This window comes from Babylonia areolata, chromosome 31 (assembly GCF_041734735.1).
Source record: "Babylonia areolata isolate BAREFJ2019XMU chromosome 31, ASM4173473v1, whole genome shotgun sequence".
Taxonomy (NCBI): Eukaryota; Metazoa; Mollusca; class Gastropoda; order Neogastropoda; family Buccinidae; genus Babylonia; species Babylonia areolata.
In genome coordinates, this window is record NC_134906.1 from 26,844,298 (window position 1) to 26,861,261 (window position 16,964).

The following is a 16,964-nucleotide window of genomic DNA, read 5'->3' on the forward strand; positions in this document are numbered from 1 at the left end:
CGGTAACACGTCCGCCTAGGAAGTGAGAGAATCTGAGCGCGCTGGTTCGAATCACGGCTCAGCCGCCGATATTTTCTCCCCCTCCACTAGACCTTGAGTGGTGGTCTGGACACTAGTCATTCGGATGAGACAATAAACTGAGGTCCAAAGAATGAAAATGCCAATACAGAAATTTGTATAATACAGAAATACTTCCACCCATGGGTTAGAAAATGAAATATAGCATTTAAAATGAAAAAAAAGAGAAAAGGAAAACGCCGTTTTTTTTCTTTCTTTTTTTTTTTTTTTTCAAAACCTCACTTTAATAGTTTGATTGATATTCAGATGTTCACACACACACACACACGCACACATGCAAACATACACAAACACACATACATATATGCATGTGCACACATGTGTACATACACACACACACACACACACACACACACACATATCAGAACTTAATTCATAAAAAAAATAAATTATGCAGTCCACAAGTACAAAAGCTAGGGAAATATTGACACAGGCTTGGAACAGCACAAAAAAAGGTTATTGGTGTTTTTTTCACCCACACACAAATCCATGTATGTGGTGAAAGTGTTCTTTGTTAGTTAGTTGCAATGAACCACAACAAATTTAGTGGAAATTACAACACTCAACTGTATGTAAGAATATTTAAAAAAAAAAGAAAAAAGCAACAACCATATCTTGGGGGGAAAAAAAAGACAGTAAAAAGCATGTTTCAAAGAATGAAAAATGAAGCAAAATATATATATATAACAAAGTCACAACAATCAAGTTATAACCCTACTTTTTTCATCATTGATTTTTGTAACCTTTGTTGTTGCTGTTTGGGGTTTTTTTTTTGTTTGTTTTTTTGTTTGCTTGTTTTTCATTGATTTTGTATATTTTATAGTTTCATCATTTTTTTTTTTTCTCGGCACAATCTTCCAAACCCTCATTAACATTCAACTCTCTCACAGTTGCAAGAACATGCATGTGCACATCATCAACAAACAAGAAAAACAAAATCAAAAACAAAATAAGTACAAAAAAACCAAAAAAACAACTGAAATATCAAAACCAAAAATGACAACAAACGAATCACTTCTAAGGAAAAACACAAACCAAACAGCAGAAAACCTCTAACTGTGTGAAAAATGAAATGAAACACACAATCACTTTTAACTCTCTCCACACGAACGGCGAAAGAGACGACGTTAACAGCGTTTCACCCCAATTACCATCATCAAAATATTGCAAGCGGAAGGCTCTTATACTGAAGTGGTGAATGTTGACAAAGAATATACCACAATTCTGATGACGGAAGCTAAATGTTGGGTCATTCAGACACCCACTGGACATCCGAGGGGTCTGTGTAGAGGAGAAGAGAGGACTGGCCGTACTGAGTGAGTTAAAACAACATGAAAGTTTATTTCTGATGTTTACAAAAACAAAAAGAAAAAAATATATATTAATCCCCTTTTTTTTTTTTTTTTAATTTGTGGGTTTTTGAAAAACACCAACAATGACTATTCTACCACTAAAGCTTCACATAAAGATGACATCAAGTAGTAAAGTTACCTATATTAGGAGGTGTTACCTTGTCTACCATAGATTCATCACTCATGAGTGATTACATTGTATAAAAAAAAAAGAGGAAATCTACCTGTGGCTTTTCATGAAGGTTTGAGCGCGACGCAGAAACATCTGGGATTCCGCATAGTAGTCAGGGTTCAAGGTGCGCAGGTCAGATGCCAAGACAGGGTTTGAGCTAGCCCTGAAGGTCAAGGCCAGGGTGAGGCACAGCAGAGGTCAGGGGTTAAAAGCCGAAAGGGTGAGAGACGTGAACGTTAAAAAGCATGGACACCTGGTGGCAGAACCTCACACCCAGGTTTTTAATGCAATTCACATGAGGACTTAGTTTAAATTTTCCAGCAGATTTTGTTTGTTTGTTTGTTTGTTTGTTCACAGAAATTTTCCTGTTACCTCAGTTCCTGTTTTAAAGCTATTCACTTAAAGACATTCACTTAGTTTACATTTTCAAGCAGGTTTTTTCTTCTTTTTTTTTTTCGTTTGTGTGTGTGTGTGTGTGTGTGTGTGTTCAAAGAAATTTGTTACCTCACTGCCTGTTTCAAAGCCATAAATTTTCAAGCCTGATTTTTCTTGGTCAACAGAAATTTCCTATTATTTCTTCATTGTTCTTTCTTTATTTTTGTTACAAATAATAAAGATGGCAAAAAGTTAGTAGTAAGAAAGAATTTTTTTTTTTTTTTAATAATCTCACTTCCTGTTTCACAAAACTATTTGCATGAACACATTAACCTAGTTCATGTACTTTTTATTTTCAAGCAGATTTTTTTTTTTTCATTTTTGTTTACAGAAAGTTTTGAAATGTTTCTTCATTGTTCTTTCTTTATATTTATAACATTTATAAAGATGGTAGTTAACGGTTGCATCAGTTGAAGTAGTAGTGCTCACTGTAGTAACAGCAGTCTTATAATCATATATATATATAATAGATTCACAGAACAACATGCCAATGTCCAAATAAGCGAAACAATCCATAAGCACTTTTGACCAAAACAATGTTTCAAGTATGGGATGTGGATGAATTGTAGGTTATTGTTTTTTCTGTCCATCTCAATTTGATCAAAGTGACATATTTCACTCCTGGATTTCAATAATACATACTGAAGACATTTGCAACCTTTAAGGAAAGGAATGTGAAATGACATAAATTGTCTACAGTGGTCTTTATTTTTGTTTTCGAAAGTGAAAGTGATGAACGGTGTTTGCTGAATGAACACAGGAGTGAATCATGCTTTTTTTTTTTTTTTTTTTTTTGTTACTGTTCAAAAGTCAGTCAGTACATATATATAAATTAGATCTGGAAACAAAAAAATATGTCATTTTGATCAAAACTCATCAGAATCTGAATCCAAACAGCATGCAAAGCATGCTTGTTGAAAGAAGATGTCTTCATTTGATCAGAACGACGTATTTTACTCTCAAAATACAGTAATATTAATAACATCTATGGATTTTTCTATCAATATATTTCAGTGCCACATCAGATGTGACAGGAACCATTCAAATGAATCACACACATGTGCACATACTTATGCATGCATCCACACGCACGCTGCTTATGCACACGGCATAAACAAAATGTGACTGTAGTCTACAGATGTTGGTGAAAATATTCTCTGATCTGAACAGTGTTACACTCTCTACCCCAAATCTAAATTTTATAAAACTGTCAGATTATGATCAAACGCATAATGGTTAGATCCTGATTCAAGATATATGCCATGCTACATGCACGATGATATGCTGAATTCCCATGTTAATAGTATGTTATATTCAGAAATGAGAAATGTGATACTGGGGTGAGGTTCTGCCAAGAAAAACAAAGAAATAAACAAATGAACAACAAAAAACAACTATAAAACAAAATCCAATATCATCAAAATTTCATACAAACACACAAATTGGCAAGTAAGGCTTGCTGACATATATACTCAACTCATGATAACAAAAGTAGGGGTTGTTTGTTTGGGGTTTTTTTTTTAGGTAAAAGGAATGGAAAACAACAAAACACTGCAGCTAAATTTTCAAAATCAACAGGCTTTACAACATTTATATCACGCTTGTGTAAATTTGATTTGGTTACTGCTAGCAGAATATTTTTTTCTTTCTTTTTTTTCAAAGACATGGAAAGTATTCTACTTATTTATTCAAACACACACACACACACACACACACACACACACACACACACACAAGCATGCCTCACGCAAACATGCAAACACACATACACGCACAAACACACACACACACACACACAAAAACTCACATGCACAACCTTATCTACAGCTATGAATAATATAAAGCATTTACAGGATATACAACCAGTATCAACAACTATCATCTACAACTGCAAGTAATACGGCTGTGTACAGAAGGCAGGGGAAGCTAACTTTTCTTGACAAAATCTGATGACAAGACTATCCCATGAACAGATTTCTGTTAAAAGAAATATAACGATATATTGAAATGAACTGGATCAAATTATAAAGGCCTGGTACGTGAATCAAGGTACCAAAATCTGCCACTGCAGTAATTTAACACACACACACACACACACACACACACACACTCACACACACATACACACACACACACATACACACACACCAAAAAAACAAAAAAAACAAAAACAAAAAAAAACAAGTGATGTCATAATGACAAAACAATAATCTAAATAACAGGTGTGTCAGATTACACAGAACGAGCAAATCCAAGGTATGAATACTTCTTCTTCTTCTGTGTTCACTCGTATGCACACGAGTGGGCTTTTACGTGTATGACCATTTTTACCCTGCCATGTAGGCAGCCATACTCCGTTTTCAGGGGTGTGCATGCTGGGTATGTTCTTGTTTCCATAACCCACCGAACGCTGACATGGATTACAGGATCTTTAACGTGCGTATTTGATCTTCTGCATGCGTTTACACACGAAGAGGGTTCAGGCACTAGCAGGTCTGCACATATGTTGACCTGGGAGATCGGAAAAATCTCCACCCTTTACCCACCAGGCGCCGTCACCATGATTCGAACCCGGGACCCTCAGACTGACAGTCCAACGCTTTAACCACTCGGCTATTGCGCCCGTCTAAGGTATGAATACGAACTTTAAAATACTAGGAGAATCAATACAGCAAAATGCTGGTTATGAATATCGAACCTGGGCACCAGCAAAAGACAATAGAACAGAAGGACAACACAACAACAACAACAACAAAACCAAGAAAGTTAAAAACAGCTCTGCAAGTGCACTGAAATAAAAAAAAAAATTGTGAATGGACGTTATCACTTCGGGACTGAGAGTAAAGATGATTCCACCCCCTCGACCCCCCACCCACCCTTGTAACATAAACTCAAGGACTGGAAAAATGAACACTGCACTTTCTTTTCTTCCAAGAAGGATTGGTTGGTTGGTGAGGAAAAAACGAGTGCAATGAGTGAAATCACACACACACACACACACACACACACACACACACACTTACCCATCATCATACACACACACACACCCATCATCATACACACACACGCACACACACAAATACACCACTCAAATTTTAAACACAACACAGACACACAGACACACAGACACACACACACCATTCAAACTTCAAACACTTCACACACACACACACACACACACACACCATTCAAACTTCAAACACTTCACACACACACACACACACACACACACACACACACACCATTCAAACTTCAAACACTTCACACACACACACACACACACACACACCCCATTCAAACTTCAAACACTTCACACACACACACACACACACACACACACACACAAATCCCACTCACTTCTTCAGCCGGTGATGAGGCGCCAACTCCGGCGCCGTTTCAAGGGCAGCGGCAGCGGCAGCAGCAGCAGCAGCCGAGGAGTGCTCAGAAGAGCGCGGGGTGAGGGCGCTGGCATGAGCGTGAGGGGAGCGAGCCAAGCTGTCGGCACTGCTGACCCCCCCCTTCATACCCTTCCAAGTACGACTGGCTGGGCATGGCCGGCTTTGGCAGGCTGGCTCCATGCCCGCCCAACCCCTCCGACAACAAAGCGTGTGGAGGCGCCAAGCCCCCGTTATGATGATGACTGCCGCCGCTGAACGACGACGATGACGATGACCCCACAGTCATACCCAGGTCGGTGTCTCGTCGCGGGAGTCGGGGCCGGGTGGAGGGTTTCGGGCTGAGGAAGGTGGTTTTGGAGCGGTCGAAGCGAATCCCGCCGCGACCTGGGGAGTCTAAAAGAGTCGGGGTTCGGATGAGCGCTTTCTTGTGGATGATGTCGGCACCGAGGGTGTCGAGTTCAAAGTGGGCGTCGTCTCCTCCCTGTATGGACACATAGCTGACGGTGACAGGGAAGGCGGCCTTGACGTGACTGGTGCGGTCGGTGCGGAGGGAGCGGTGCGCGGAGGTGCCGGGCTCTTTACCTGTGATGGGGGAGGGGGTGGTGCGGGACAACGATGACGACGATTCCTTGTGGGTGCTGGGACGGCTGTCGCGGCGACCTTGACCCTGGCCGCCTTTTACCGTGGTCCTCGCTTTCTGTGGCAAAACACATACAGTGCGTCAAAGGTGAGAAATTCCAACCCCTCCGTCTCAACCCACCACACCATTCAGCTCCACCTCTCCTACCTTTTAATCCATTCAGTACACATATTTACACTTTTTACACTTTATGTGCCCCGTTTGTCCTACTGAACCACAACCAATCAATGAGCGGTAGCACGCATTACTGAACGCCGTATTGATGAAAGACAAGACCGCCATGCCATACGAATATGTTCCCAGTTTATACAATGTTTGGTGATGCGAGCAAACACTCCATCGTTGGTTGTGGTACAAATAAGACACATCATACGAAAATGTGTGTATACATCCTAAATCGCTTAAACCATAACATTCACATGTAAAAATGAATATTTTCACAAAATGTCCACAATGGTCAATATATGTGATGAGACACTAATTAACCAGTGAGCCCAGCGCCCCAGCATTGTTCTGGCCAGCCGAAATTCGTCTCATCAAAAGGAGGAGTTTGTATTATACTCCATGTTTGGTGTTACATATACTTACCATGTCAAACTGATGCAAACTAGGCCTATCGGTTTGCTCTGCTTGGCCAAATTTCGCGCGGCTAACAGTGAAAAGATGAGCCGTCTTGCCCCGGTCCGCTCTCAGCCAATCAAACACCTCTAAAAGCTATAAGCGCTGAATCATTCCTTTGACCAAGGCTCTCCACGCCATCTTGTCAGGTTTACGCTCTGTCTCGTCTTATGCTCATCAAAACAGTTTTCACGTTCCTACATGTGCATAAAGAAAGGGAACTTCTACGCTACTTACAGATGCGTCCAGATATATTTTGGAGGAAAAACAGTGTTTAGATGTGTCCACATATATTTTGGAGGAAAAACAGTGTTTAGATGTGTCCAGATATATTTTGGAGGAAAAACAGTGTTTAGATGCGTCCACATATATTTTGGAGGAAAAACAGAATACAATACTGTACAATGCAACGCAACAAACTACGCAAACACTACACTTCAATACATTACTGCACAACAACACAACGCAACAACAGCACAACACAACAACAACACAACAACAGCACAACGCAACAACAGCACAACACAACAACAACACAACAACAGCACAACACAACAACAACACAACAACAGCACAACACAACAACAACACAACAACAGCACAACACAACAACAACGCAACAACAGCACAACACAACAACAACGCAACAACAGCACAACACAACAACAGCACAACACAACAACAACAGCACAACACAACAACAACGCAACAACAGCACAACACAACAACAGCACAACAACAACACAACAACAGCACAACACAACAACAACGCAACAACAGCACAACACAACAACAACGCAACAACAGCACAACACAACAACAGCACAACAACAACGCAACAACAGCACAACACAACAACAACACAACAACAGCACAACACAACAACAACGCAACAACAGCACAACACAACAACAACGCAACAACAGCACAACACAACAACAACGCAACAACAGCACAACACAACAACAGCACAACACAACAACAACGCAACAACAGCACAACACAACAACAACGCAACAACAGCACAACACAACAACAACGCAACACAACAACAGCACAACACAACAACAGCACAACACAACAACAACGCAACAACAGCACAACACAACAACAACGCAACAACAGCACAACACAACAACAGCACAACACAACAACAACGCAACAACAGCACAACACAACAACAGCACAACAACAACGCAACAACAGCACAACACAACAACAGCACAACACAACAACAGCACAACAACAACGCAACAACAGCACAGCACAACAACAGCACAACACAACAACAGCACAACACAACGACAACACAACAACAGCACAACACAACAACAGCACAACACAACAACAGCACAACAACAACACAACACAACAACAACGCAACAACAGCACAACACAACAACAACACAACACAACAACAACACAACACAACAACAGCACAACACAACAACAGCACAACAACAACGCAACAACAGCACAGCACAACAACAGCACAACACAACAACAACGCAACAACAGCACAACAACAGCACAACACAACAACAACGCAACAACAGCACAACAACAACGCAACAACAGCACAGCACAACAACAACACAACACAACAACAACAGCACAACACAACAACACAACAACAGCACAACACAACAACAGCACAACAACACAAACTGTTTCACCCACCCAAGCCGATTCCCCTTTCACCCCCCCACCCCCACTCTCCCCCCCACCTCCCACCCCCTCTCCCCTTCCCTTTTTTTTTTTTCACCGACTCCAAAGCCCACTTGCCTGAGAGGATGATGGCTGCTGCTTCCCCTCCTCCTTCTCCTCACCCCCCTGGTCGGTGGTGGGGGAGGTGGTGTGGGGGTGGGACCCCGAACTGCTGCTCCCTGTTGAAGGAGGTGGAAGGTGGGAGGGAGGGGGGATGGAGGGGGGGGGCGGTGGGGGGTGGGGGGGTTCAAGCCTTGTTAATTTCCATAAACTACTCTCTCTCTCTCTCTCTCTCTTACAAAATATTGTGAAAAATATTCAATGCATTTGCAAGGGACGCTTAACGGTAGAGCACGTTTTAACCCGCTGTTTAGTAATGAAACCTTTTTTTTGCCTCCAGAAATTATGGAACACGTGTTACCAGTTTCAAATGTTAACATTTTTTTGGAAAAAGTTATATATTTCAAACTGTTCTTTATTAAAGTTAGCTAGTTATGTGTTAAATAGTCCAGTTGGTTGTTGATTGTAGGTCCCCACATGAACCTCTTTTCGAATAATAATCTACAGAAGTAGTGCACACAATATTTGATTATTGATAATTTCTTTTGTCCAAATCCCGCTTCCCCCGTCCCGCCTCTCACACACACCCTTCCAATATTATGTTTTTTCTTTCTCCAATCACTGACACCCACCCTCTCCATTTTGTACTCTATCTTTTCCACATTCTGTTCTCTGTCTGTCTATCTGTCTCTCTCTCTTCCTCTCATACACACACTCACGTGTATCTGTGTGTGTGTGTGTGTGTGTGTGTGTGCGCGCGTGTGAGTGTATGTGGTCTCTATGTGTGATGTGCGCGTGTGCACAGAAAGATGGAAAGAAACATGTTGTTCTTCATCCACAAAGCGAGGCCCATTAGCTCAGTTGGTTAGAGCGCCGTGCTGATAACGCGGAGGTCGTGGGTTCGATCCCCATGTGGGCCACGGCAATTTTTTCCCCTCAAGGCCTGACTAAGCGCGTTGGGTTACGCTGCTGGTCAGGCACCTGCTTGGCAGATGTGGTGTAGCGTATATGGATTTGTCCAAACGCAGTGACGCCTCCTTGAGCTACTGAAAACTGAAACTGAAACATCCACAAAAAAACACATTCACGCAAACCCCCCCTTCTCAGCATGTCACACTCTCACCACTCTCCCCCTCTCAACCTCCACACAACCTCTGCACTTCCTTTTTCTTTTTTCTTTCTTCAGTTCTTCATTGTTGTCGTTGCTGTCAAATATCACTAAGAGTGGAAATACATAAAGCTGAATGTTACTGCTACAACACACCTACATGCACACACACACACACACACACACACACACACACACACACACAGAAACACACACACACAAAGGAATTACATACACACAGACACACACATGCATGCACACACATATGTACGCACATGAACACACACACACACACACACACACACACACGCGCGCATGCATGTATGCACATACATACACACACACAGACACACAAAGTGACAAGCACAAACACACACATGCGCACACACACACAAAGTGACTAACCCACACATGAACACACGCGCGCACACACTTGCACACACACTTGCACACACACACACACATGCACAGTATGCATTTCCCACAAAGCATACAAATACAAAGACGTTAACAAGCCAAACCTACCTGATTTTGGCCGGTCACTGTCACGAAGACCCTGCCAACACACACAAGGAAGAAATCTCAACACCGAAAGAGCATGCGTGTGTGCGTGCGCGTGTGCATTTTTGTTTTGAACACAGCCCATCAGTTGCATTGGGATGGCATAATAAAAATCAAAATTTAAAAAAATGATGAAACCAAAACAGTTGGTGTCACTGTATTCTGGGCCATTTTTTTCTCTCTTTTTTTTCTGTTGTGTTTTTTTAAGTTATCTTTGGCCTCAGGAGTCATCAAAATTGATTTTGGGTGCATATGGATCAGTCCACATCCCTCCACCACCACCACCACCAACAACAACAACAACAAAAAACAACAACAAGAACTTCTTCTTCTTCTTCTTCTGCGTTCGTGGGCTGCAACTCCCCCGTTCACTCGTATGCACGCGAGCAGGCCTTTTACGTGTATGACCGTTTTTACCACGCCATGTAGGCAGCCATACTCCGTTTTCGGGGGTGTGCATGCTGGGTATGTTCTTGTTTCCATAACCCACCGAACGCTGACATGGATTACAGGATCTTTAACGTGCGTATCTGATCATATGCATGCGTACACACACGAAGGGGGTTCAGGCACTGGCAGGTCTGCACATATGTTGACCTGGGAGATCGTAAAAATCTCCACCCTTCACCCACCAGGCACCGTCACCGTGATTCGAACCCGGGACCCTCAGATCGAAAGTCCAACGCTTTAACCACTCGGCTGTTGCGCCCGTCAACAACAACAACAACAACAAGAACAACAAACAACCAGCTGTTACCTTTCCACTGCCGCTGGGTGTCCGGGCGACCTTCTGACCCTCCGTCACCGATTTCCGTTTCTTGCTGGACGCCTGCTTGCTGTCCTCCTCCGGCTCCTTCTTCTGCGGGGGCTGGTACAGCGGGGGTCGGTTGGCATCGTCTGTTCCCCGGCCACAGGACAAGGCAGGATAAGATCAGAGTGACTTCCTCATCTCACTAAGCCAGGCATGCCTATCCCCAAAAGGAAATTTTCTTCCTGAAATTACGTTTAAGTAACTGTACTTACCGTGTGGCCCACTAATGCAGACTCCGGCAGGGGTCTGATTCCTGTCCTGTGCAAACTACAACCTGCCTATGCGGAGAAAACGAAAGTAGCTATGGCCGATAACCTCCCGAAGTAGGTTACCTCCCCTGTGCATCCCTGACTAGCACCCTCTTTTTCCGGCAGCCATCTTGACTCCTGATCCTGTGCTCTTCATACGGCTAAGTTGTTTTTTTTTTTCGTATTTCTGTCTATCGATTCTTTGACTCTCATGTTTTGTATCTGACGAAGACTTGTATCAGGTCACAAACTTACTTCGCTCATTTGGCCAATCGAGCTGGTGTTGTCTGTTCCAGGGCACAGGACAAGATAAGCTAAGCTAAAAAATAACTTCATTATCTCATACTAAGAGAAATTACATCAGGTGCAGCAAAACAAACCCGCACAGAGAAGCACTCAACATAAAAAAAACCCATCAAACATGGCTTCATTAAAAAGACGGAATAAACATATAAGACATTCAAAAAAAAAGTATTCACTTACAATGTTGTAATCAATCGCTACTGTTAACATGCTGAAAGACAAATGTTGACAACTGCATCTTTTATGTTGCACATTAATTCTGCACATCATCACAAAGACATAAATGTTAACAATTGCATGTTTTATATTGCACATTAATTCTACACATCGTCACATTTCAGCTTGATATAATCAAAAACAGCTTCTTTTTTTTTTGAGAATAAAACAAAGTACAAACCTTTATGTACACGCATTGCATACACTCACATATACACACAAATTATTATCATGATCATAATTATTATTATTATCACATTTATTATTAAAGCAAAGTACAAACCATTATGTACACACACTGCATACACTCACATATACACACAAATTATTATCATGATTATAATTATCACTATTACATTTATTATCAATATTAAAACAAAGTACAAACCGTTATGTGCACACACTGCATACACTCACATATACACACAAATTATTATCACGATTATAATTATTATTATCACATTTATCATTACCATTATCATGACTATTATTATTGTTCTTGGACTTAATTAGTGGTTTACTTGTTATGTTTCTTACGTTGTCTCCTTTGCACTTGTTTAAGTTGTGTATACGAGACCACCTGCTCCTTTCCCTTTCATGAAAAAGAAATGTCTGAGACAGGGAAAAAAATGTTTTTCAAAAAAGATCATCTGAAATTCAGTCAAGTTCTACCACACCACCAGTCTGTTTTAGCAAGAAAACTTCTATTGTCACACTTCACAAGAATGTGACAATCTGCAATGGGAGGAAAAATTCAACTCACATTCATCCTTGGAGGTCTTTTTCTTGGTGGCTTTGCTCTCAAACCTCCCCTCATTGGTCAAAGCTGTCACCTGAGGACCAATCAAAGTAAATGACATATTGAAAAAGAAGAACACCAACAAAAACTGCAGACACGACACATGAACAGGAACTGTCTTCACAAACTTCACTCCTTTCTTAAAATCCGTGAATACTGTGACTGCCATATTAAAAACAAGAGAGGCAAGGCCTTCAAGACTCACTTGTGATAAATTAAGTCCCCTAGCATTAATTACAGAGTAATTTCCCTTTTTTACTATCTGCACCAAAACGTTTGCAAAATAAATAAAACTTCCATGCTTAGCAAAAGAAGTTCCTGTTTGAACAAAAAATGATAATAATGACTCCTCTTGTGGTTGTGTCAGAATAAAAGGTCAAAGTGCCAAGTTTAGAGAATACAAAAAATATAAATATAACAGTAAATGCAGTTTGCATATAATTAGGCTTCTTTTTTATATTTTTTTGTGCCCATCCCAGAGGTGCAATATTGTTTTAAACAAGATGACTGGAAAGAACTGAATTTTTCCTATTTTTATGCCAAATTTGGTGTCAACTGACAAAGTATTTGCAGAGAAAATGTCAATGTTAAAGTTTACCACGGACACACAGACACACACACACACACACACACACAGACAACCAAACACCGGGTTAAAACAGACTCACTTTGTTTACACAAGTGAGTCAAAAAACCCAATCTGAAGTGGCTGACTACAAATAAATGTCATTTAGGATTACTCTACAGACATATCTGGTAAATCTTATTCATCTATTTATTCATTCATTTATCAGTCACCAAATTTAACATAACAACAGAAAATTTCCAGGCAAAATTTTGATACCTTATCAATTTCATCCAAACCAATGGCTTCATATCAAGCAAAACTTGAGACAGGGAAAGCGTTAACATTACTGATGGAATGAACAGAACATACTCCAATCATAGCAGCTTTACAATTGTGCAGGTTTCCAGTGTCTTACACAGTGCCTTTCTGTTTGATTCTAATCAAACAATGGGCGCAATAGCCGAGTGGTTAAAGCGTTGGACTGTCAATCTGAGGGTCCCGGGTTTGAATCACGGTGACGGCGCCTGGTGGGTATGATCTCCCAGGTCAACATATGTGCAGACCTGCTAGTGCCTGAACCTCCTTCGTGTGTATATATGCAAGCAGAAGATCAAATACGCACGTTAAAGATCCTGTAATCCATGTCAGCGTTTGGTGGGTTATGGAAACAAGAACATACCCAGCATGCACACCCCCGAAAACGGAGTATGGCTGCCTACATGGCGGGATAAAAATGGTCATACATGTAAAAGCCCACTCGTGTGCATACGAGTGAACGCAGAAGAAGAAGAAGATTCTAATCAAATAACTCTTCTTTTTTTTTCTTTCTTTTTTTTTTTTTTTTGACAGCAAGAGACAAATTAACTACCTTTCAAAGCAGGCAGAACAGAATCAACATGATCATTTCCATCGTCAAAGACAAACGCATAAAAAAAACACACCATTCAGAAACTGCGCCAGAACACTGCAAAACACTCAAGACATCACAACAGAACCCTGCGTCCTGCACTCCAGTAAAAAAAAAAAAGGAACACATGTTAGTTGGCCAAGTCTTGGGATCAATGATATATGTGAAGTTTAGTCCTTTTCAAGCATGGCTCAGCACTGCCTGACACTTTAACTCCACAACAGAACCCCTATGCTAAACTCCAGAAGAAACGGACACGCTCAAAACGCATTTCTGACTCACCACAAATGTGTATTGCATTACCGACTCACCACAAACATGCACCGGCATCACTGACTCACCACAAGCATACCGCATACCAAACTCACAACAAACGTGCACCAGCATCACTGACTCACCCCACAAACGTGCACCAGCATCACTGACTCACCCCACAAACGTGCACCAGCATCACCGACTCACCACTCAAACATGCACCAGCATCACCGACTCACCACACAAACGTGCACCTGCATCACCGACTCACCACTCAAACATGCACCAGCATCACCGACTCACCACACAAACATGCACCAGCATCACCGACTCACCACTCAAACATGCACCAGCCTCACCGACTCACCACTCAAACGTGCACCAGCCTCACCGACTCACCACACAAATGTGCACCAGCATCACCGACTCACCACTCAAACATGCACCAGCCTCACCGACTCACCACTCAAACATGCACCAGCCTCACCGACTCACCACACAAACATGCACCAGCATCACCGACTCACCACTCAAACATGCACCAGCATCACCGACTCACCACTCAAACATGCACCAGCATCACCGACTCACCACTCAAACATGCACCAGCATCACCGACTCACCACACAAACGTGCACCTGCATCACCGACTCACCACTCAAACATGCACCAGCATCACCGACTCACCACAAACGTGTACTCGGTGTCCGGGGTCAGCCGAAGGGCAGCAAAGGCCAGCTCCATGCCGGAGTACACGTTCTTGCCGTTCATGCTGAGGTCGTAGCGCGTAATGCGGCCCAGTGGCACCTCCGGGGGTTCCCAGGTGATGTGCATCTCGTTCCGACCAATCACCTGCACGTGCGGCTTGGACGGGGCGTGGGCGCCTGGTGAGTCGCAAGCGGGGGAAAAAACAAACAAACCCATCAATCGTGTTGGCAGGCGTAACAGCTGAATGGTTATGAAGTGTTAGGCTTTCAATCTGAAGGCCCTGGGTTAGTATGAATCCAACGGGCGCAATAGCCGAGTGGTTAAAGTGCTGGACTTTCAATCTGAGGGTCCCGGGTTCGAATCATGGCGACGGCACTTGGTGGGTAAAGGGTGGTGATTTTTACGATCTCCCAGGTCAACATACGTGCAGACCTGCCGGTGCCTGAACCCCCTTCATGTGTATACGCAAGCGGAAGATCAAATATGCACGTTAAAGATCCTGTAATCCATGTCAGCGTTCGGTGGGTTAGGGAAACAAGAACATACCCAGCATACACCCCCAGAAAATGGAGTATGGCTGCCTACATGGTGGGGGTAAAATCGGTCATGCACGTAAAAGCCCACTCGTGTACATACGAGTGAATGGGGGAGTTGCAGCCCATGAACACAGAAGAAGAGGAAGAAGTACGAATCTCTGTCACGGGTCCACATGGGTTAAGAAGGGTGGAGACTTTTCCCAAGGTGAATATACATGTAGATCTGCAAGTCAGATCCCATTCCCATTCCATTTAACCCATTCAATGCTAGGGGGGTTTACAACCGCAGCAGGCTTCCGTGCCATTTGTATTTGTACAAATACAAACGCGTCCGCCTAGGAAGCGAGAGAATCCACTGCAACAAAAGGGCTGTTCCTGGTAAAATTCTGTAGAAAAATCCACTTCAATAGAAAAAAAACAAGTAAAAATGCACGCAGGAAAAAATACAAAGAAATGGGTGGCGCTGTTGTGTAGTGACGCGCTCTCCCTGGGGAGAGCAGCCCGAATTTCACACAGAGAAATCTGTTGTGATAAAATGAAAATGAAAATGAAATGAGGAGATGAAGACGAGGAAAGGTGATGCTATGACTGAACTAGTCTGATTTGAGTTCCCAATACAAGGCTGCTCTCTTTAACTCACTCAGTACGGCCAGTCCTCTCTTCTCCTCTACACAGACCCCTCGGATGTCCAGTGGGTGTCTGAATGACCCAACCTTTAGCTTCCGTCATCAGAACTGTGGTATTCTTTGTCAACATTCACGTCTTCAGTATAAGAGCCTTCCGCTTGCAATATTTTGATGGTGGTAATTGGGGTGAAACGCTGTTAACGTCATCTCTTTTCGCCGTTCGTATGGAAAGAGTTAAGGTTTCCTATTCCAGCTTCCACCAGAGGAAATCTAAGCCACATTCTTAAAAAAAAACAACCCACCAACAACAGATCCACAAAGTGCATGGTACTCCACTGTGCGGTTCTTAATGCAGATGTTTGGTTTTTTTTTTCATCTGATCCCATAACAAATTCAAATCTATATACGCACTGGTCTGGCAAAGAAAAACAAGAGAGGCAAGGCCTTCAAGACTCACTTGTGATAAATTAAGTCCCCTAGCATTAATTACAGAGTAATTTCCCTTTATAACTATCTGCACCAAAACGTTTGCAAAATAAATAAAACTTCCATGCTTAACAAAAGAAGTTCCTGTTTGAACAAAAAATGATAATAATGACTCTTCTTGTTGTGTCAGAATATAAGATCAAAGTTCCAAGTGTAGAGAATACAAAAAATATAAATATAACAGTAAATGCAGTTTGCATATAATTAGGCTTCTTTTTTTATTTTTTTGTGCCCATCCCAGAGGTGCAATATTGTTTTAAACAAGATGACTGGAAAGAACTGAATTTTTCCTATTTTTATGCCAAATTTGGTGTCAACTGACAAAGTATTTGCAGAGAAAATGTCAATGTTAAAGTTTACCACGGACACACA

General features: G+C 42.1%; 1 protein-coding gene and 1 non-coding gene across 2 annotated transcripts in view; one reads left to right on the forward strand and one right to left on the reverse strand.

The window, feature by feature from the left end:
* Nucleotides 1-16,964, reverse strand: part of LOC143275916 (uncharacterized) — a 69,772-nt gene that overhangs the window by 3,806 nt on the left and 49,002 nt on the right. Inside the window, 8 exon segments of the mRNA XM_076580242.1 lie at nt 1,655-1,765; nt 5,395-5,556; nt 5,558-6,132; nt 8,479-8,579; nt 10,094-10,124; nt 10,887-11,026; nt 12,471-12,540; nt 14,924-15,120. Coding sequence (XP_076436357.1) covers nt 1,655-1,765; nt 5,395-5,556; nt 5,558-6,132; nt 8,479-8,579; nt 10,094-10,124; nt 10,887-11,026; nt 12,471-12,540; nt 14,924-15,120 — 1,387 coding nt within the window.
* On the forward strand, nt 9,307-9,380 carry Trnai-gau (transfer RNA isoleucine (anticodon GAU)). The gene has a single exon. It is a non-coding gene; the product is annotated as a tRNA-Ile (tRNA).